Genomic DNA, 22277 nt, shown 5'->3' with positions numbered 1-22277 from the left:
TCCCACCCTCACCGGAAGCGGAGCGGTTTCTACGTACGCCACTTCCGGTGCGGACGGCCGGTGCCTGGCGGAAGCGAGCACGCTAGTGCGCGGCAACTTTGTTCCCACCTCCCTTGCCCCCGCCACCACTCATCTTCGGCATTCTCTGAACGTGACGTGCGTGCGCGCTCCCGGCCTTACGTCAGGGCCGAGGTGGGGAAAAGCCGAAAGAGAGAGGCAAGAAGGAGGGGTTGTGGAGGTTAGAGTCCAACCAGCAAGTCCCGTCGCCCTCCCTCCTCCTGACGAGGAGCGGAGAGGGAAGGGGAGGAGCAAGCCGGGTCCAGCCGCGCACACCAGGAGCCTCCTCGTGGAGGGGGGAGCGGAGGAAAGGGGTAGCTCCGCCACCTCTGCTTGCGGCGGCGGCGAAGGAAGAAGAAAGTCAGGGCCCGTGCCCACCGCCACAGACTCAGAAACGCCCCCCACCCCCATCTCCCCGGAAACAGTCCCCCGCCCAGCCCCGCACACTCGCTGCCCTAACCGTGAGCTGCAGCCGGGTCGCCCCCGCCTCGCCCCGCCCCGCCGCCCATCCTCGCGGGCCGTAGAGTGCGCGAGGCCCTAGGCCGGGAGTTGTTGTCAGGCCCAGGCCACTTCCGAGGCGCCTGCGGCGTGTCGCCGCCACCACAGGAGGACGACGTCGACGCGAAGGAGGAGGCGGCGGAGGCGTGTTGTTGTCTCGCCCACTCCCCTCCCCTCAACTCGCACCCAACGTCAGGGCGCGATGGAGTGAAACGGCGACGAAGGTGGTACTTCCGCGTTGCGCTGCTGGAGCCAAGAGGGCGGCCGAGGCCGCTCCCCCACCCCCGGGGGCACTTGGAGGACTCCGGACTCCCCCGCAGGTCAGCGCCGGGCGCATCTGGTGTTTTTGCTGCCGAGGATAGGACGACGAGCGCGATCGGGAGCTCTGCTGCCTGGATTCTTGCTTCCCTCAGGCCTGGAGGCCGCTGCATACCCCACTGTGACCTGAAACCCAGGGACCCGAGTCCCAACCCGGATTATCGTGGCGCGTCTCCCGGCCGGCCCTGCTGCTCGGTGTCCCTCCGCCGCCGCCGCTGTTCCCGTTTCCGGCGGAGGAGATGGCCAGGATCTGACCTGGGAGGAGGCCGCACCCGCGCCGCGCTTTGCGGCGGGCTCTAGGCAATGCCGAGCAGCTCGGACACGGCGCTGGGGGGAGGCGGGGGCCTGAGCTGGGCGGAGAAGAAGTTGGAGGAACGCCGCAAGCGGAGGCGATTCCTGTCCCCTCAGCAGCCGCCGCTGCTGTTGCCGCTCCTGCAGCCGCAGCTCCTGCAACCGCCGCCGCCCCCGCCGCCTCTGCTCTTCCTGGCTGCTCCCGGCACGGCCGCCGCCGCAGCCGCCGCCGCCGCGGCCTCCTCCTCTTGCTTCAGCCCGGGCCCCCCTCTGGAGGTCAAGCGGCTGGCGAGAGGCAAGAGGCGCGCAGGAGGGCGGCAGAAGCGGCGCCGCGGGCCCCGCGCCGGGCAGGAGGCGGAGAAGCGTCGGGTCTTCTCGCTGCCCCAGCCGCAGCAGGACGGCGGTGGCGGTGCTAGTAGCGGCGGGGGTGTGACCCCGCTGGTGGAATACGAGGATGTGAGCTCCCAGTCCGAGCAGGGGCTGCTGCTGGGGGGGGCCAGCGCGGCAACGGCGGCGACGGCTGCCGGGGGAACGGGGGGTAGCGGCGGGAGTCCGGCCTCCTCCTCCGGCACCCAGCGGCGCGGGGAGGGGTCGGAGCGCAGGCCCCGCCGGGACCGCCGCAGCAGCAGCGGCCGCAGTAAGGAGCGCCACCGCGAGCACCGGCGGCGGGATGGGCAACGCGGGGGCAGCGAGGCCTCCAAGTCCCGCAGCCGCCACAGCCACAGCGGCGAGGAACGGGCCGAGGCCTCCAAGAGCGGCAGTAGCAGCAGCAGCGGCGGCCGCCGGAAAAGCGCCTCGGCCACGTCTAGCAGCAGTAGCAGCCGCAAGGACCGAGACTTGAAGACCCACCGGAGCCGGACTAAGTCATCCAAGGAGCCGCCTTCGGCCTACAAGGAGCCGCCCAAGGCCTACCGAGAGGACAAGACCGAGCCCAAGGCCTACAGGCGGCGGCGGTCCTTGAGCCCGCTGGGAGGCCGGGACGACAGCCCGGTGTCCCACAGGGCCTCCCAGAGCCTGAGGAGCCGCAAGTCCCCCAGCCCGGCAGGAGGTGGCAGTAGCCCCTATTCTCGGCGGCTGCCGCGCTCCCCGAGCCCCTACAGCCGACGCCGCTCCCCCAGCTACAGCCGCCACAGCTCCTACGAGCGGGGCGGCGACGTGTCCCCCAGCCCTTACAGCAGCAGCAGCTGGCGCCGTTCCCGCAGCCCCTACAGCCCAGTGCTCAGGTGAGTCCCGCGGTTCTGTCCGTTTGCTTTAGCTGCGCTGGCCAGATTCCCCAGGAGGCAGGGAAAGTGGTGCTCAGACTCCTTGAAACTATCCAGGTCCACAACTTGAGATAGGGCTTCAAATAGGGAGAGGCGTTTTCGCGCGCCTGTGACACCTTTCAGGGGGTCGAAGGGACAAAGCAACTGGGCAAACGAACTTTTCTAGCTCCGGAAGGGAAGATTTCTAAGAAAGAATCCAAAGTTTTAAACTTGTTGCATTAATATATTAACAAGTGTCTCTCACCTGCTCTTTGCTTTTCCGGCACAATTTGGGTAAAAGTAGTGGTGGTTTAAGTTGTCTTAATTTTGAAAGTTTTATAAAGAGCCACCATTGTTGGGGATTTAGGAATGGATTGCAGCTTAGGGACTAATACTGTACGGGGAAATCAGAATCAGGTGCTGATGTCAGAGTTAGGTATGGATTGCAAATATTTCATATGATTAATACAAGCATGGGAAAAACAGCTGTTCTGTAAAGTTTATTCTTTAATATGTGAAAAAAGCTTATGTGCAAGCTGATAGTTTAAAGTTCAGAAGATACCTATTTAGTGATCTTGTTGTGTGGGATAGTATTTTTAACTGATCTTTTAAAGCCATGGTTTTAAAAAGTAGAAGAAATGACAAGGTTGTGGTTTTTCTGTTGGTTTGCGATGAGACCCAGTTGCTAAAAACATAGATCTAGTTCGTGTAACCAAGTGTAACTTGGTACGTTCTTACAACTGATATAAACCTGTACCTGCTTGCTTTAAGTTTAACTAGACTTTTAAATATCAGTATCTTTGTTCAGAAGTCTTTACTGTAATTTAGTTAAATTGGAGTAAAACTTATATGCAATTGTCACGCCTTTCTTGTAATAGAATACTAATGTGTGCCTTGATATATAATTATCCATTAAGCAAAATGAATTAAAAAATAACTTTCCATTACCTTGTGGGCTCTTATATTCCTTGACATGTTTGGAAATTCAAGACCTTATAGTTAGGGTATTGCAAAATGACATTTGGATCGCTCTTATTTTCCTATTGGTCTTAGTTTTCAGCAATGCCAAGTGGATGCTAAATATATCTAAGTAAGTGTTATGTTGAGTATCAATACAATACATGAATGCATCTATAAAATTAGCAAATCTCTTTAAAGTGTCAGCCTAGTAAATGTAAAGATGTGATGTGTGCAGAGATATGAGTGAGTTTGTCTTTATACCAAACCGATTGTATAAATTTCTTCGTTCTTACAGTGCTGAAGCACACTTAAAGTTCTAGTTGATGCCATAAATGAAGAATATCGATCGCCTTTGTTCACCAACTTTCTGTGTTTTGATTATAATATTTTAGGTTTGCCGAAAAGTTTGTATTTTTTGCAATTAACTTTGTTTTGCGAACTAATTTGGTTAAGTTCCAGGACTTTAGGTAGCAATTTTAAGGGTGTGACGCAATTTTAAGAATGGATTTTGTGTTTATCACACTTTTCAGTTGCTGGATACTTTTGCAAGGTTCTTTATTATATGATAGTGGTAGTGGTACGTATTTTATATATATATATTATATAGTAGTGGTATGTATGATTAGCTACTCATATTTAGCACATATTTCTTGAGCACGTACTATATGCCAGCTGCTGTGTTAGGTACTGAAAGATAGCAGGGAAGAAAGACAATTCATTGCCTTCATGGAACTTGCATTCTAGAGGATCATTCATTACTGAATCTTTTCTTGGGGTTTATATTAACCACCACTGTTTCTGATGCATTGGATTTGGAAGAAACTTTAGAATACCTTGGCCAACACTGCTGACAGATGGTCATTTGGTATGTGCCTGAGTGCATCTAGAGGTGGAAAGCAGGTTACTTTGAGGCAGTCTGTTCCTTTAGATTTGGGACTTGAGTTCTAGGCTTGGTTTGCCCAGTTTCTTAGCAAGATTCTTGGGAGCACAGTTTCCTGACCTGTAACAGGGAAATACTTGGTTTTTTAAACAACTATTTATAATTTCAAGAGTCAAATGAAAATTTCTCTTTTGTAAAGTGTACAGCCTTACAGAAATATAAGATGATTGAATTATTGTTGAATTGCCTGAAATGTTAGAGTTCTTCTTATCTCGAAACACATCACCTCCATGTCACTTCTGCCCATTGCTCCAAGTTTAACTCTTTGGAATGGTCCAGAGCACGCTTGTATGCTAGCTGGCTCTTTAAAATGTGAAGACAGTTTTCATGTCTTCTGAGTCCTTTTTTCTCTAGGCCAAAAAACTTTCATCTTTCAAAAAATATGGTTTTCTGATTTTTCACATTGCATCTAGGTTGTTTGTTTTTTTTTTTTTGAGACAGAGTCTCACTCTGTTGCCCAGGCTAGAGTGAGTGCCGTGGCGTCAGCCTAGCTCACAGCAACCTCAAACTTCTGAGCTCAAAGGATTCTCCTGTCTCAGCTTCCCGAGTAGCTGGGACTACAGGCATGCGCCACCATGCCCGGCTATTTTTTTCTATATATATATTTTTTTAGCTGTCCATATAATTTCTTTCTATTTTTAGTAGAGATGGGGTCTCACTCTTGCTCAGGCTGGTCCCGAACTCCTGAGCTCAAAGGATCCGCCCACCTCGGCCTCCCAGAGTGCTAGGATTACAGGCGTGAGCCACCACGCCCGGCCTGCATCTAGGTTGTTGAATGTTCTGCTTAATATGTGGGGCCCAGAATTAACAGCTTAAATAATTGATTGAAAACTTAAGATTTGTAAATACAACAGTTGTGTTGTTACTGTTTAGGAACAATTAATTGAACTCAGTTGTCCAGCTGAATGCAAAAAGTTTTATTTACTTTTAGAATTTATTGATAGTAATTGTGGTAGGGGGCTCATGTTTAATGAATTACTGCTGGATTGTGAGCTCCATGAAGGCAACTGGCCTATCTAGCCCACTATTGTATTTCTAGTGGCCAGCATTGTATCTGGCACAAGTATATTCTTAATAAATAATTGTTGAATAGCTAAATGAAGGGATGATGGAGTTTACTGAGCATATACAAAATATTATTGTGGGCCTGGATTACATGCTTCCTTTAAGTAAGTATTTAATAAAGACCATGAGTTGTAGTATGAAATAGTGTGGTCTTTTCCCAGCCCACATAGAGCTGGAAATGATGAATTGTCAATATAGATATTTTTAAGGAAATGCATACACATTCAAAATTATATTGAAATCATGATATAAGGATTTTTTTTTGGTGTCACATCCTAGAATAAATCCTCTTCATTCTAGTGACTTCTTCACAACCTGCTCTTTGTCTTCATTTGTATCTTCAGTCCTCAGTGCATGCATTTCTTTTCTTCACTTCGTTTTTAGCTTTACTTTTCCCCCTGTGTAATCTGTGTACCATGTTTTCTTTAGTACTTGACTGTTGGGGTGTGGGAAAATCCCATAATCTTGCTGATTGGCCCGTTAATAAATGTGAGAGTATATTGAAAAGAGGGGCTGTTTAGGAAAGGGAGGAAATGGTACTGATTGTAGTGTTTTACTATGTGCCCGGCATTGATAAATACTTAACATACATTCACCCCCGAAACCTGTGTGATAGTTCGAAACATTCTCATTGATAGACTGGGAAATAGAAACTCTAAAAAGTTCAGTGATTTGTTCCAAGGTCAGTATGGACTCAAACCCTAGGCCGATTCTAAAGTACATGCTCTTAACATTGGGCATGTTGAACCTCATCTGGCATTCAAGGGAGCTGGCCACCTCATACAATGACCTATTTTGCTGAAATTCAACCCCTGTTTGGGTACTTATGTGTTAATTTCTCTTCGCTGGCTATTTTTCTTCAGCATTTTGAGGATTTTTAAAGATGAGTTCTTCTAAAGATTCTTTTAGCTCATTTGTCTTTTATTAATTTGTAGTTTTTATGAACAGTGAGGAGGTTTAAGTCTTGTGTATGTCTTTTCTACTTTGTCTTTCCATTCCAGTAAGAAGTAGCAGAAGCTTTCAGTATGGAATAATCCCAAGAACCTGAGACTCTGAAAAAGATGGGTGGACCCTAGATATAAATAAGTGAAATTATGAGCGTTGACTTGTTTATTATAATATATGGGGTACTTTGTTACAGATTAGTGTTTTGTCCTGAAAACTAATGTTCAAAAATACATGAAATGAAGATATTCCAGAATGAAAAAAAACTTGTCACTCATAAAATGCTACTGATTTGATATATACTTAATAGAAAGAAATGTCATGAATATCCCTAGATGAATGAAATTTTTGACACTTCTTTAGGATACTAGAATAAGTGCAGAAACCCTCAGAAGAGGATTGATATTTAGATTTACTGTTTTAAATCTCCAAAGCTGTAGTCATTCCTTTCATTCTCAGAAGATAGCCTTGTGTTTTGCTGCTTCTTTGATAAAACTTTACCTGACATTTACATCTACTCAGTCCTTGTTACATTTCTTTCCTCTAACACTAATATTTAATTCCCTCTTTTCCATTTCCAGCACCCTAATTCAGAATTTGAACTAGGCTATCCTTTTTTAATTGGTTAGACTTCCTGTTACCATGACCTTTCATTTCTTCCCAGTTCATTAGCAGGAGCATTTCCTTAAAATCTTTGTTAGATCATGTCACTCCCATTATATAGATTTAAGATGCATTGTCAGTTAATGCCTTTTATGATCTGGCCCCATTCTATCAGAATTCTATTTTCAGAGGCACTTTTATTTCTCTGTATTTTTACATTGCTGTTCTCTTGGCTTGAAATAGTAAGAGACACTCCAGACCCTCTTTTCTTCTCTGTCTCTAGCTTTGCGTTCAAAACCAGCTCAAATCCCACCATCTTGATACCTTTTTCCATCCATCTAGAAAAAGTTAATTCCTTTTCCTTTTTTCCCCACAGCACGTTATCTTTGTTATAGGGCTTTTAAAAATTGTTTAATATGCTGATGTTACTTGCCTGGTTACATTTGTGTTTTCCCTACTCGATTGTAAGCTTCTAAAGGGCACATTCCAAAATTTATTTATTGGTGTTTTTATTTAAATACATTTTTCTCTACAGATTAGTGCAAACCACTCTACATAGATACCAATTGTATCTCTAAACTTGCTTGGTATTTTGGTTCACATATGCTATGGGATGGGTCAAATATTAATAATTGTTTTGATTTATAAGGGGGAAATTACAAACCTCCCTCGTCTAGTTTCTACTTTAATGGAATGAGTAGAGGATGGTGGGAGTCACTTTAGTGTGAATGGAATAAATTCATACCTAAGTGTTTATATTTGCCCTTTTGTACTGATCAAGATAGTCTGTTTTTCTTTGTGAGTTTGAATTTATCTTTAAGAGAGAAATTTTCTGGACAGACTGACTGTATGTCAAGCTTTTATTTCACAATTCTGAAAGTTTGTAGCTATTTCTGAAAAATCAGTTGAAAGTGAATATTGCTTAATATTCATACTTAAGATAATTTTAACCTTGTCTCTCATTCTGTACTTTTTCTGTGAATATCATTTTGTTATTGTTGTTATTTTTAGTTTGGGTTGGCTTTGTTTCATATAGAAAGATTTATAAGCTTTGAAGTGAATGTTGGAAGCAAAAGTATTAAGCTAGAATCAGAACCATTACTTGTTTGTAGTGATTTTGTTCCTTGAATTTCTGCACATCTAGATTTTGTGAGAATCTACTGTTATTAATATATTTGGAAAATGAAATTGATGTAAATTAGAGGATAAAATATAGGTAAGAACTGGAATTTAAATAAAATGGAAATGAAAAGAGTAGTAAGAGGAACTGAAAGTGGTAGTTGGGCTGCATGTCTCCCCACTTTTTGTTTCTGCATTTTCAGTTGCATGGGGCACTTTCACTGGGATATTTTATTGACACTCTGAATTCAATTCATCTAACATTAAATTAATTATTTCACCTCTCTGGGAGTCATTTCTTTCTTTCTTTTTTTTTTTTTTGACACAGAGTCTCACTCTGTTGCCCAGGCTAGAGTGCCGTGGCGTCAGCCTAGCTCACAGCAACCTCAAACTCCTGGGCTCATGCAATCCTCCTGCCTCCCGAGTAGCTGGGACTACAGGCATGCACCACCATGCCCGGCTAATTTTTTCTATATATTTTTACTTGTCCAGCTAATTTCTTTCTATTTTTAGTAGAGACGGGGTCTCGCTCTTGCTCAGGCTGGTCTCGAACTTCGGACCTCGAGCAATCCTCCTGCCTCAGCGTCCCAGAGTGCTAGGATTACAGGCGTGAGCCACCACACTCAGCCCTCATAGTGGTTTTAATTTGCATTTTCCTGATGATTACTTATGATGAGCATTTTTTCATGTAACTGTTGGCCATTTGTAGGTCCTCTTTTGAGAAGTCTCTGTTTAAGCCCTTTGCCCATTTTTTAATTGCATTGTTTTCTTTCTGTTGTTTCAGCTCCTTATTTATTTTTAATATTAGCCCCATATCAGATGGAGGTATGGTTTGGAGATATTTTCTCCTAGTCCATGTGTTTTCTTTTCACTCTGTTGTTTCCTTTGCTGTGCAGAAGTGTTATAACTTGATATAATCCTATTTATTTTTGCTTTTGTTGGCTGTGCTTTTGGGGTTATAGTCAAGAGATCTTTGCCCAGACCAATGTTATGGAGTTTTTCCCTTATGTTTTCTTCTAATAGTTTTACAGTTTCAGGTCTTAGGTTCAAGTCTTTAATCCATTTTGAGTTGATTTTTGTATTGTATATGGTGTGAGATAAGGGTCCAGTTTCATTCTTCTGAATGTGGATATCCTGTTTTCCCAGTGCCATTTATTGAGAAGGCTGTCCTTTCTCCCTTGTATATTCTTGGCATCTTTGTTGAAAATCAATGGACTGTAAATGCATGGGTTTATTTCTGGGCTCTCTATCCTATTCCGTTGGTGGATGTGTCTGTTTTTATGCCAGTAGCATACTGTTGTGATTACTATAGCTTCGTAATAGAATTTTAAATCAGGTAGTGTGATGCCTCCAGCTTTGTTCTTTTTGCTCAGGATTGCTTTGGCCCTTCTGGGTCTTTTGTGGTTTTACTCACTCAAATTCTTTTTTTTATTTTTTTTTATTTTTATTTCAGCATATTATGGGGGTACAAAAGTTTAGGTTACGTATATTGCCCTTGCTCCCCCCCCCCAAGTCAGAGCTTCAAGCGTGTCCATCCCCTAGACGATGTGCATCCCACTCATTATGTGTATGTATACACCCATCCCCTTCCCCTCCCCCCATCTACCTGACCCCTGATTAATATTATTCCTAAATGTGCTGTTAGGTGATGATCAGTGAAACCAATTTGATGGTGAGTACATGTGGTGCTTATTTTTCCATTCTTGGGATACTTCACTTAGTAGGATGGGTTCCAGCTTTATCCAGGAAAATACAAGAGGTGTTATGTCACCATTGTTTCTTATAGCTGAGTAGTGCTCCATGGTATACATATACCACATTTTATTAATCCACTGATGTATTGATGGGCACTCGGGTTGTTTCCACATCTTTGCAATTCTCACTCAAATTCTTGAATGGGGCATTTAAGGCTCCCCAACCCAACCAACCCAAACTATTATGTCTCACTGTATCTCCTGATCACAATACTAACTGGATTATTTACTGTTTTATAAACATGGAATTGTAAGCCCCTATGCCTTAGTTTCTATCCTTCCTTCTGGCCTATCTTTTTTTTTTTTTTTTTGAGACAGAGTCTCACTCTGTTGCCTGGGGCTAGAGTGCCGTGGTGTCAGTTTAGCTCACAGCGACTTCAAACTCCTGGGCTCAAGTGATCCTTCTGCCTCAGCCTCCCGAGTAGCTGGGACTACAGGCATGTGCCACCATGCCTGGCTAATTTTTTTCTATATATTTTTTAGCTGTCCAGCTAATTTTCTTTCTATTTTTAGTAGAGAACGGGGTCTTGCTCTTGCTCAGGCTGGTCTGGAACTCCTGAACTCAAAAGGTCCACCCGCCTCGGCCTCCCAGAGTGCTAGGATTACAGGCGTGAGCCACCATGCGGGCCTAGCCAATCTTATTTGTTCATTCTTCCAGCCTTTATTCAGGTGTTATCTTATCTGTGAAGCCTTCATTAATCTCATCCAGAAGTGATTTTTCTTAATGACTTTAGCACTGAGATGACTTTATGAATACTTACTACCTCCGTGCTTGCATTAATTAGACCTGTCTGGTTCCCTGCCCCGCTCCCCCTTCTAGGTGCATTTGTCCTTTGGTATCTGTTGGGAATTGATTTCAGGACCTCCCTCAGATACCAAAATCTGAAGATGCTCAAGTCCCTGATATAAAATGGCCTAGTATTTGCATATAGCCTGTCAACTTCCTTCCAAATACGTTAAATCGTCTCTAGATTATTTATAATACCTAATACATTGTAAATGCTATGTAAATGGTGGTTGTTCAGGGAATAATGACAAGTAAAAACGTCTGTACATGTTCAGTACAGATGCAATTTTTTTCCCCAGATATTTTTGATGTGTAGTTGGTTAAGTCCACAGATGCAGAACCCATGAATATGAGGGCTGAGTGTATATTGAACATGTTTCATCCATTTGTGTTTTAAAAACATTTTTATTAAAGTATAATTTACTTACACTAAAATTTACCAGTTTTAAGTGTGCAGTTGAATGGATCTTGACAAAGAGATGCACTTTTGTAACCATTATCACGATCATGATATAGAATGTTTCCTTTGCACCCAAAAGTTCCCTTGTTCCCCTTTACAGTCAGTCCTCTATACCTACCCCTGGTCCTTGGCAGCCACTAATCTGCTCTCTGTCACTGTAGTTTTTTCTTTATTTATATGAATGGGTAAATCAGTCATAATACAGTATATAGTCATTGGTGTCTGGCATTTTAGATGCTTTTGAGATGCATCCATGTTGCATGTCTGAATGGTTTGTCCCTTTCATTGCTGAGTAATCTATTGTATAGATATATCATAATTTGCTTATTTATTATCCAAAGTTGATGGGCATTTGAGTTGTTTCTAGTTTTTGGCTATTAGAGCAATGCTACTGAATGTTTGAGTACAGTGTTTTGTTTTCGTTTCTTTTGAGTGAATAAATTAGGAAAGGGATTGCTGTGTTGTATGGTAAGTGGATGTTTGGCTTTCTAAAATGCCGAGCTGCTTATAGTCAGTAGTGTTTGAGCATTGCAGATGCTTCACATCCTCACTAAGACTTCCATTTTTTTTTTTTTTGTCCGTTTAGTTTTAGCTATTCTAGTGGATGTATAGTGCTATCTCATGGTGTTTTTGGTAACTCGCTAATGATTAATAATGTTGAACATCTTCCATATGCTTGTTTGCCGTTCGTATCTTCTGTTACATGTCTCAGAATGTTTTGTCCATATTCTTTATGAATTGGGTTGTCTTATTAAGTTGTAAGAGTATATATTCTGGATACAGATACATGTTTTCCAAATATTTATTCGTCATTCTGTAGCTTGTTTTCCTTAACGATAATTTCAGAGAACAGAAGTTTTAAATTTTGATGAAAACCAATTTAGCATTTTTTCTTCTATGATTTTTGCTTTTGTGTCCAAAAAACAAAACAAAACAAAACAAAACAAAACAAAACTTTGCCTAACCCACAGTCACAAAGATTTTCTTTTTGGTTTTACAATATGTATGTTTAATTTATTGGTCTACTTTTATGTATAATGTTAACATTACAATAGCATACTTCCATTTTCTTCCTCCTTTTTATTCTTGTCATATGTTTTATTTCTATATATGTGTGACACATGTATGTTGTACAGACATTAAATTTAAAATGAGAAGAGTCACTAATATTTACTTATTTACTTTTCAAATGCTTTTCATTCCTTTATATAGATCCAGGTTTCCATGTAGTACCATTTTCCTCTGGCCAGAGGAATGGCTTTGAACATTCATGCAGGTCTGCTGTTTTGTGTATATGAAGAAGCCTCCATTTTGAAAGATAATCTTGCTGGGTATGGAATCCTATATTGACATTATTTTTTCCTCAGTATTTTGACTTGCTCTACTTCTGACTTGCATAGTTTATCAGAATTTCCATAATATTTTGTTTTTGCTTGTGTCATTGGATTGTAAGCCCTGTGAGGTTCTTTTTAACCTTGGCTCTTAAGCACCTGCTAGCAGGTACTGAGCAAGTGATATTAAATTGATTTGGATAAGAATATCACCACAGAATTCAGCACCAAAGGGTTTTTTTTTTAAACTTGTTGATAATAACAAGGTCTAATATTAGACTATGAACAAATTTTTAATGACTAGAGAGAGACTAATCAAAGTATGTGCCCTCGTGCAAATCAAGTCCCAAGCTCCCTTCTACTCTTCTCACCTGGTTTCGTTTTTCTCTCTTCAGAAACTTATCTCAGGGCATGGTTCATTGAAACATGGACATAAACACAGAGTTTATGCTTCATGGATTAGAACTTGTTTGCTTGAAAAAATCTGCAAAAAGTCAGCCATGTGTTTTTTTTTTTTTTTATTTTTAATGTGGCATAAGGAATGTTGAAGAGTTTTATAGTTTTAGCACTTACTTTGATCCATTTTTAGTTAGTTTTTGTGTATGTTGAGAGAGAGAGAGGTCTAACTTCATTCTTTTGTGTGTGGATATCCAGTTGTCCCAGCACAGTTTGTTGAAAAGACTGTTCTTTCTCCATTAAATTTCTTGGCTCCTTTGTTGAAAATCAACTCATCATAAATGGGAGGGTTTGTTTCTGGACTGTGAATTCTATTCCATGGATTTATGTGTCCATTCTTGGACAAGTACCACACGGTCTTGCTTACCCTAACTTTGATAAGTTTTGAAATCAGGAAGTTATGAGTCTTCTAACTTAGTTTTTTTAAAGTAGGTTTTGACTATTTGGATTATTTGCAGTTCCGCATGATTTTTTAGGATCAGCTTACCAATTAGTGTAAAAAAGCAGCTGGGATTTTGATAGGGAGTACATCGACTCTAGGTTAATTTGAGGGGTATTGCTATTTAACATTAGGTCATCTGATACATGGGCATGGGATGTCTTTGCCTTTATTCATATTTTCCTTAATGTCTTTCAGTATGTTTTGTAGTTTTTAGGGTACAAGCCATGTACCTTTAAATAAAATTCTTAGATTTTATAGCCCTTTAAAGGCTTATTGTAATGGGAATTGTTTTCTTAATTTCATTTTGATTGGTCATTGCTAATATATGGTATGTATTCTGCCACCTTGCTGACTCATTTATTCTAATTTTTTTTTAGTGGATTCATTTTCTGTGTACAAGATTACATCTTCTAAAAATAGAGATAGTTTTATTTCTTTTTTTTTTTTTTTTTTCCAGTCTGGATTCCTTTTATCTCTTTTTCTTTCCTAATGGCAATGGCTAGAACCTAAGTTACAATGTTGAACAGAAGTGATAAGAGTATACTTCCTCATCTTGTTTCTGATCTTGGAGGGATCATTCTCCATTTATTTAGTCTTTTGCATTCAGTCTTTCTCCACAAAGTGGTTAGCTGTGGATTTTTCATAAATGCCTAGTTTTATTTTTTAGTCAAAAACAGTGACTTTCCCTCAAAGTCTAAGTTTTGGCATCAAAAAAATTTCTGGAATACCTTGGTTGACCCCCATATACATGAGCAGGTGTAACTATCCATTACTATTCTAGGGACTATGAAAAGAGGAAATTCCCTATTTTGCGGTATGTGTGTAATGATTTGCTACATTGGTTTCTCATATACCATGCCTGCAGAAACATTTGAACAATGTTTTGTAATGAATAAAATGTGAATTAATGTTGGAATGATGAGAAAGGGCCAGTCATGTGATTATCTAAGCATTCCAGGAAAAGAAAACAATATGTGCTAAGGTACATATGGGAAGAAACTTGACCTTTTGAAGAATCAGAAAAGAGGCCAGTGTGGTTGGAGTCTAGTAAGTAAAGGAGGGTATAATAAAGATGGGAGGCAATTTAGATCTTGTGGGTCACAGTAAAGAGTTTTATTTTTATTTTAAATGGAGTTAGAAGCCATCGCAGTGTTTGTAGGCAAAGGTATGGTATAATCCACTTTTTGTTTTTAAAAGACAAAGAGGTAAAGTACAAGGTGGTATGTGACAAGTGCTATGTGATTTCAGCCAATGTGGGGGGAAGTTACAGAGGAGATGAGACTTCTGTTTGACCCGTGAAATATAGATAAGAATTAAACAAATAGGGGAGGGGAAAGAGGTAGTGCAGTGTAGCAGCAAAAATAGTGCCTGGCTTTGAATTGGAAGACTTGGGCTTTGAGTGTTGACTCTACCTCTCCACAGCTCTTAGCTCTTGATCTCTAAATTTCTTTACCCTCTTTATCTTAGTTCCCCCACCTGCTTTCTCTGTACCTTGGTTGCTATGAAGAGCAAATCAAATCCCTATAAACATGTTTTGTAGACTGTACGGTTCATCGTGGTATATAGTAGTGTCCGTGTTAATCTGCAGGGATATGTTCCAAGAATCCCACTGGATGCCTGAAACTGCCAATAGTACTGAACCCTAAATATACCATGTCTTTTCCTATACATACAAACCTGTGATAAAGTTTAATTTATAAATAGGAACAGTAAGAGATTAACAATAATAAATAAAACAGAACAGTTATAACAATACACTATAATAAAGTTATGTAAACATGCTCGCGCGCTCTCTGTCTCTCTTCAAAATATTTTATTGTGCTATACCTTGGGTGATAGAAACTGCCGAAAGCAAAACTGTGGATAAGTGGGGACTACAGTATGGTTTTTGTTTATTCAATAAAAAACTGCCATCTCTGTGGTATCATGCTAAGGGCTGTAGAGTGATACAAAAATGCTGTGGCTCACTTTGGGAGGCCAAGGCCAGGGGATTGCTTGTGCCTAGGAGTTGGAGGTTACAGTGAGCTACTGTGAGACCCTCTCAAAAAAAAAAAAAAATAAAATAAATAAATAAAACAAAGAAATTAAACCTGGTTTCTGTTCCCTTAGTGGACAATGTGGTAAATATCTAAAATACAGAATTAAGAGAGGTAGAGCTTAAGAAGGGTGCAGATAAAGTTCTGGGGGCATTCACAGAAAGGAGAGCTTACTTCTTGCTTGGAGTTGGTGGTGGTAACGCTTTATGAAGAAAGAAAGACTCTTGCACTAGGCCTTGAAAGATAGGACTTTAATAGAAGAAAGAGGGGAAGCGGATATTCTCAGGAGGCAAATCTGTGGGAGCAAAGGCATGGAAGCATTGGGCAAATTCAATACTTGATGAGGAAAGGTAGGTTGGGACCAGACAGATCATGCAGCACCTTGATACTAGGCTAAGAAAGGTGAATTCTTTTCAATAAGAATATTATCAGCAGAATATTTAATTGTACAGATATTTATTGAGCATCTGCCATTGCCAGGTTTTTGCTGGAAGTCAAGGCTATGAATTTAACAGTGATCTCAGTTTATTGGGGAAAATAGATTATCTAATTATTTTCATTCTAATGAGGTATAAACAAAATGTGATAGGATCATAGGACAAAGATCATCTCTAGCTGACTGGCATAATAAAGGAAGGCTTTATTAGAGGTGGTAGAAATTGTGCTGAGATACGAAGTATTCCTTTGAATAACAGATAAGAGTTGAAGAGAGGAATATGAGAGAAACATTTTAAGTCCTAGCACTTCGTGTGGCTTTGAATGCATGTCAAGGCTGAAGGTTTTGGGAGAGGGTAATTATTCAAGTGGTTGTATGGAGAGTAAATTGGAAAAGTAGATTCAAGATGGGAAACTGGTAAGGAAACTTGCACTGGGGCAAGTGAGTGATGATGTAGGACCTAGTATGGAATGGTAGCTATGGGGATAGGGAGCATGGAAAATTGGAGAGAGAGAAATGCTTACTATGTAGAATTGGCAGGACTGGGAGACCAGTTGGATGTGGGAGAAGGGAGGAAAGGGACCACTTGGAATGTATTATAGAATGACTTCTAGGTTTCTGGAAGAACAGGGTGCCATTGCCTGAGAATGAGGTATATTTAAGAAGAAAGAGTGGATTTAGAATGGAAGCTTAATAGTTTTAGGTAGATTGTGTTGAAGGTACATGTTGGAGAGTTGGGAGTAGGGAGGATGATTTTTGGGGGTGGGGTGACAACAACATTTAGGTGATCACTTAAGCCATATATAAGCATAAGTTAAATTATAGTGAGAGAATGAGTGTAGTAATGAAGAGGAACCTCAAGAGTCAGAAACAAACATAGAAGTAAGAAAATAATCTTGAAAAAGAAAGGTAATAGAAATGGTTAGAAAGTGTTTTCAAGGGAGTAGTCAACATTATCATCACAGACATTGATTTTTTTTCTTTCTCTTTCTTTGAAAAGTAGGTCATTGGTCACCTCAGTAATTTCGGTGAGGGTATAAGGCAAATTCTAGTGCTTTGAGGAGTATGTGGGAGGATGAGAATTTGGCTATAACTGAAAGGAGAGATAGACAAAGTTACAATATCAAGATACCATCATTTGCTCTTTTTTGTCTTACTGTCTGCTTTTAAAGATCTTAGACACATGAGTAATTTGTTTCTTCAGGGGAAATAGCAAATAGACAGCAAAGGGTAATGGAGCAAGCCAGCCATAGCCATAGAGTAGCCTAGTATAGTGCCTCTCAAACTTTAATGGGCATCCTGTTAAAATGCAGATTCTGATTCAGTAGGTCTGGGTTGGGGTCTGAGATAGCATTTCTCATAAGCTCCCAGTTGATGCTGATGCTGCCATTCTGTGAACCTCATTGTGAGAAGTAAGGCTCTAAATAGTATTGGATCCTCATAGCATTACAGAGGAATTAGTCTTAGATAGGAAGAGGAACACCTCCTGTCTGAGATGAGGTGGAATGTAAGGTGGATGGAGATACGGGTTAAGTTTCAGGGAAGAGAGATGCCTGATAGTCTTTGTTTTTCTTCTGTGAAATAGGAAGTAAAGCTGTTATGAGAAGACCTTGGGAATGGGGTTATGAGCTTGATGAAAGTAGTGAAGGTTTGGAATAGGAGGAAAGTGAGTGAATTTGGGGCATGTAATCACGCAGCAGTGACAATTAGTTTGGTTATGGTGTGTGTAGAAATAATTGGAGCAGGGAGAGACTAGATATAAAGAGATCAGGTCTTTTCCGGGGGGTGGGGGGTGATATGGTAGCTTAGGGGAGAGATAATGAGGTCTGAAACAGAACAGTGGCCTGAGTAGTAGGCTAAGTAATGCACCTCCCCCCCCCCAAAGATGTCCCTGTCCTAATCTTTGGAACCTTTGGAATCTTTGGAAGTAAATATGATGCTTTACTTGGTAAAAGCGACTTTGCAGATGTGATCAAATTAAGACTCTTGAGATGGAGAGATTATCCTGGATTAGCTGGGTGGGTCCTACGTGATCACAAGGATTTCTTTAAAAGGAAGCTGTGGGGGTCAAGATAAAGGCCATGTGGTGGTGATAATAGAAACAGAGGGAGAGGGGAAATGTGATGGAAGCAGAGGCCCAGGTGATGTGGGGTTATGAGCCAAGGAACATGCACTGGCTATAGAAGCTGGAAAAGGCAAGGAAACAGGTTCTTCCAAGGGACTCCAGAAGTACAAAGCTCTGCTGACATGTTGGTTTTAGCTCACTGATACTTGATTTCTGACCTCCAGAACTATATAAGATAATAAATTTGTGGTGTTCTAAATGGCTGAATTTGTGGTATTTTCTTATAGCAGCAATCTGAAACATTCACAAGGTATGGATGTAAGGGAATACAGAGCTACAATCAATAAAATGAGACAATTGATAGGGTGTGGTATGTGAACCAACTGAAATTTCTAGCCTGGGTAAATGGGTGGAAAGTAGTGAAATTAAAAATAGAGAATGGCAAGGATTAGATGTTAGAGGAAGGCGTATTCATTTTGCCTGTCTTAATTTCAGGCCCTGGTGGATATGATGGGAGCAGTATTTTGAGTCTAGTAGTATGGATTAGACAGGGTAGAGGAAGATTTGAAAGGAGATAGCTGGGCGTGGTGGCTCACGCCTGTAATCCTAGCACTCTGGGAGGCCAAGGAGGGAGGATTATTTGAGCTCAGGAGTTCCAGACCAGCCTGAGCAAGAGCGAGACCCCGTCTCTACTAAAAATAGAAAGAAATTATATGGACAACTAAAAATATATACAGAAAAATTAGCCAGGCATGGTGGTGCATGCTTGTAGTCCCAGCTACCCGGGAGGCTGAGGCAGGAGGATCGCTTGAGCCCAGGGGTTTGAGGTTGCTGTGAGCTTGGCTGATGCCATGGCACTCTAGCCTGGGCAACAGAGTGAGACTCTGTCAAAAAAAAAAAAAAAAAAAGGGGGGGGGAGATGAATTTAAGAGGCTACCACAGTGCTGTTATGTATAATTAACAGGGCTGTTATAACAGCATTACATGACAAAGTGCATAGGAACATAGTTTTGGCTGAGAATATGGTGAAAGGGATGATTGAAAGAGAGACAGGTTTTTGAAAAAAGTAATACCACTTTATGTAGTGCTTTTCAGTTTGGGAAGTATGGTCATACTTTTTTGAGGGAGTAAGTTTTGAAATGGACAGAACTGCTACTAGCATGAGAAATAAGCAAGGTAGAAAATTTAGGCTTAAATATGTTGTGGATAGTGGCTACTGTATTGGACATCACATATATAGAACATTTATGTCATCCCGGAAAATTCTGTTGGGTGGTACTGTTCTGTAGTATTTTTTATAATGAGGGGTTGGAGTAAAGTTATAGTAAAATTTTTAGGAAATGGTATTTGCTAATTAGGCACAATTTTCAGAAGATCTAGACTCTTGGAGAGACTATGTGGTAATAGTGAAGTGAACAGTATACCATATTCTCTCTCCAAGTGACACTAGTCTAATTAACAGTGAGGCTGGGTGCTGTGGCTCACGCCCTGTGATCCTAGCACTTGAGGAGGCTGAGGTAGGAGGATTACTTGAGCTCAGGAATTCGAGACCAGCCTGGGCAATAGTGAGACCCTGTCTCTACAAAAAATTAAAAATAATTAGCCCAGTGTGGTGGTGAATGCCTGTAGTCCCAGCTACTTGAGAGGCTGAGAAAGGATAATTGCCTGAGCCCAGGAGTTAGAGGCTTCAGAGAGCTATGATTACACCACTGCATTCCAGCCTGGACAACAGAGTGAGACCTTGACTCTATAAAAACCAACCAACAAACAAAAGCCCCTAGTTTTTATTCTGGTACTACTTTGTATTGTGTGAATTTGGGAAAACCTCTTAGAAACATATTAATAGAAACGTCTCTTAACTTCTTAAAGAGGTCCTATAACATCTTTAAGATGTTAAAACATTTAAAATATTAAAACATTTAAAACGTTATAAGCAAGCAAGAGGCCGGATGCGGTAGTTCATGCCTGTAATCCTAGCACTCTGAGAAGCCGAGGCGGGAGTATCGCTCGAGGTCAGGAGTTTGAGACCAGCCTGAGCAAGAGCAAGACAGCGTCTCTACTAAAAATAGAAAAAAATATATGGAAAAAATTAGCTGGGCATGGTGGTGCATGCCTGTATTCCCAGCTACTCTGGAGGCTGAGGCACAAGGATTGCTTGAGCCCAGGAGTTTGAGGTTGCTGTGAGCTAGACTGACTCCGTGGCACTCTAGCCCAGGCAACAGAGCGAGACTCTGTCTCAAGGAAAAAAAAAAAAAACAAAAAACCACCACCACAACAACAAAAAAAAAACCAAGCAAGAAACAGCTAATGTGTGTTTATTATAGATTGAACAATGTAGAAATATTAGGAAAAAATTTTTAGAAAGAAGAAGAATCTTATCTGTAAAACAAGTTTGGACTTGCTATGGTACCTCCGTTTCAGTTCTTTTAGTAAAATCCATTATCGTGGTATAATTCATTATATAGTTGTAGAGAGAGATGTATTTCTCTCTTACCCTGGACTTTGTATCCTGAAGTATTAAGTCGTAGTCAAAATGATCTGAATTTGTTTTGCTCTAATATTTAGATTCCCAAACTATGTTTGTTATAAATGGTAAATATGTTGTTGAAATTTATTAGCAAATACGTATCTGAGAGAGTGCAAGTTTACTAGGACATGAAATAAATTAGAAGGAACTATTGAAGAGAAATAGAGGAGAGAAATAGTTGGAGAGGAATGGAAGTTGTATGTAGAATAAATCAATAGGTATAGTGATGAAATACCATAAAAACATCATTTCCAAAATGTCTTTTATACAACAAAAATTCTGTAAGTCTTTACTGATACCACTCTTTCTTCTTTTTTGAAGAAAACCCTGAGATTTAGAGATACCTGTCTTATTCTGATTCTATCTAGAAGAGAATAATATAGTCCAGAGGAATTACTTGGATTGGAGTTTTACTTACTATCTTTTTATCTCTTTTCTTAGATAAGATTTACTGATCATAAATCTCAGTTAAATATAATTCACGTGTCTGTATGAAACTGATGACCAGAATCTTGCCAGTGTAGGAAAGGTGATTTAGGGTTTAAGAAAGGGCTTGCTTTTTAAGCCTTCTGTGTTATTACCTTTGAAGATAAGATGACAGTCTCTTTGCTTTCTCCTGCTGCTTACCTTTCTACTGCTCATCAATATCTGAGCAGGGGATAGAAGCACGACTTATATCAGGCTTGTTCTGAGTACCAACAGAGTCTGAAAGGAGAGGAAATTAAAAACGCGGTTGAATGTTTCGTATTATGATACTTTTGGTTCGTATATTAAAGTTAGCCAAACTATTTCACAACCACTTTACAATTACTTCACATTTAGCCAGACATTTCCTCTTATTTCTATGAATAATTGTAAACTTATTGGTGATTTTAATGGTTGATGTATGTAAATAGTTAGATTAGAATGTTTCCTAAAGCAGTGTTCCCATTAATCTAGAGTAATCTTACATAAATCTTGATGGTAAAGTATGGGGTTTGTTTGAAACACTAGCTTAATGCTGAGCACTAGCTGGCCCTTAGTACATACTTGTTTTTGAAAGAATGAGGAAGAAGTTGAATTTGCATTTGAGTCTGTGTTAAACTTATCATTTTGTTTTTATGCTAGAATTGTAGAATGTTTCTAAGCACTTCTCTCTATACTGTATTAATGTCAACTCTAAACAGAAATTTAAGTTCTTTCTCTGCCATTTTAAGTATGGATTCTTAGGAATTTCTTTGCTTCATTTGCCCTCTCTCCATAATTTCTAGAAAATTTCAGTAAGAGCTGTCTCCTTGGCAATGTATTAATGTGTTAATTGTATTAACCCACTATTTTAGAGTCAAAAAAATCTGAGTTTAAGGCCTGGCATACAACGAGATCAGTTGAGGTTCTGGAATCCAATGCAGATGATTTGAGAGACTTTAATGAAGGGACCATGGCAGGGGAGGAGGATTGAGGGAACCCAAAAGGGTTGTTTTCACTAGCAACAGGGAAGCCCAAAGGGGCAAGAAAAATGTAGTGCTAGGGTAGTCTGATGTGAGCTGTGAAGAAGAGGGTGCCTCAAGGAGCCATGATGGTGGTAAAGGGATTCAGCTTCTGACAGAAAATGTGGCCAGCAGGAGGGAGGGAGCTGGGAAGAAATAATCCACTCTTTCTCTGCCTTCTGATCTTTTGCCAGTAGCAGACAGCACTGGAACCCAGAAGATGCATCTGTCTTTGTCAGCATCCTTGGGCCGGAATAGGGCAGAAGGGTATTGGGAAATAGGGTAGTGGTGGCAATAAGATAATAACCAACACAGCTACTAATGAGTGTGGGACTGACTTCAGGTAACATAATATTTTAGTCTCAATTTCTTGTTTGTTAATTGTACTTACTTTACTGGGCTGAAATGGGCATTAAATGAGATAACATGTTTTTGCAAGGTACCATAGTGCCTTTATCTTGTGAATATATTTTTAAAGTT

At 41.0% G+C, this 22277-nt stretch overlaps 1 protein-coding gene across 2 annotated transcripts in view; it reads left to right on the top strand.

Annotated features, from left to right (window-relative positions):
- The first annotated feature begins 888 nt into the window (after positions 1-888).
- Positions 889-22277, top strand: part of CDK13 (cyclin dependent kinase 13) — a 104860-nt gene continuing 83471 nt past the window's right edge. Inside the window, exon 1 of one of the 2 annotated variants that reach the window (XM_069461546.1) lies at positions 889-2387. In XM_069461546.1, coding sequence (XP_069317647.1) covers positions 1177-2387 — 1211 coding nt within the window. In that variant the 5' untranslated portion in view covers positions 889-1176. The remainder of the gene's footprint in view (positions 2388-22277) is intronic. The other variant, XM_069461545.1, reaches the window with a different exon arrangement.

The sequence above is a fragment of the Eulemur rufifrons genome, chromosome 29, assembly GCF_041146395.1.
Source record: "Eulemur rufifrons isolate Redbay chromosome 29, OSU_ERuf_1, whole genome shotgun sequence".
In the NCBI taxonomy this organism is placed as follows: Eukaryota; Metazoa; Chordata; class Mammalia; order Primates; family Lemuridae; genus Eulemur; species Eulemur rufifrons.
The sequence above is the reverse complement of the archived record's forward strand: the minus strand, read 5'-3'. Positions and strand labels throughout refer to the sequence as shown.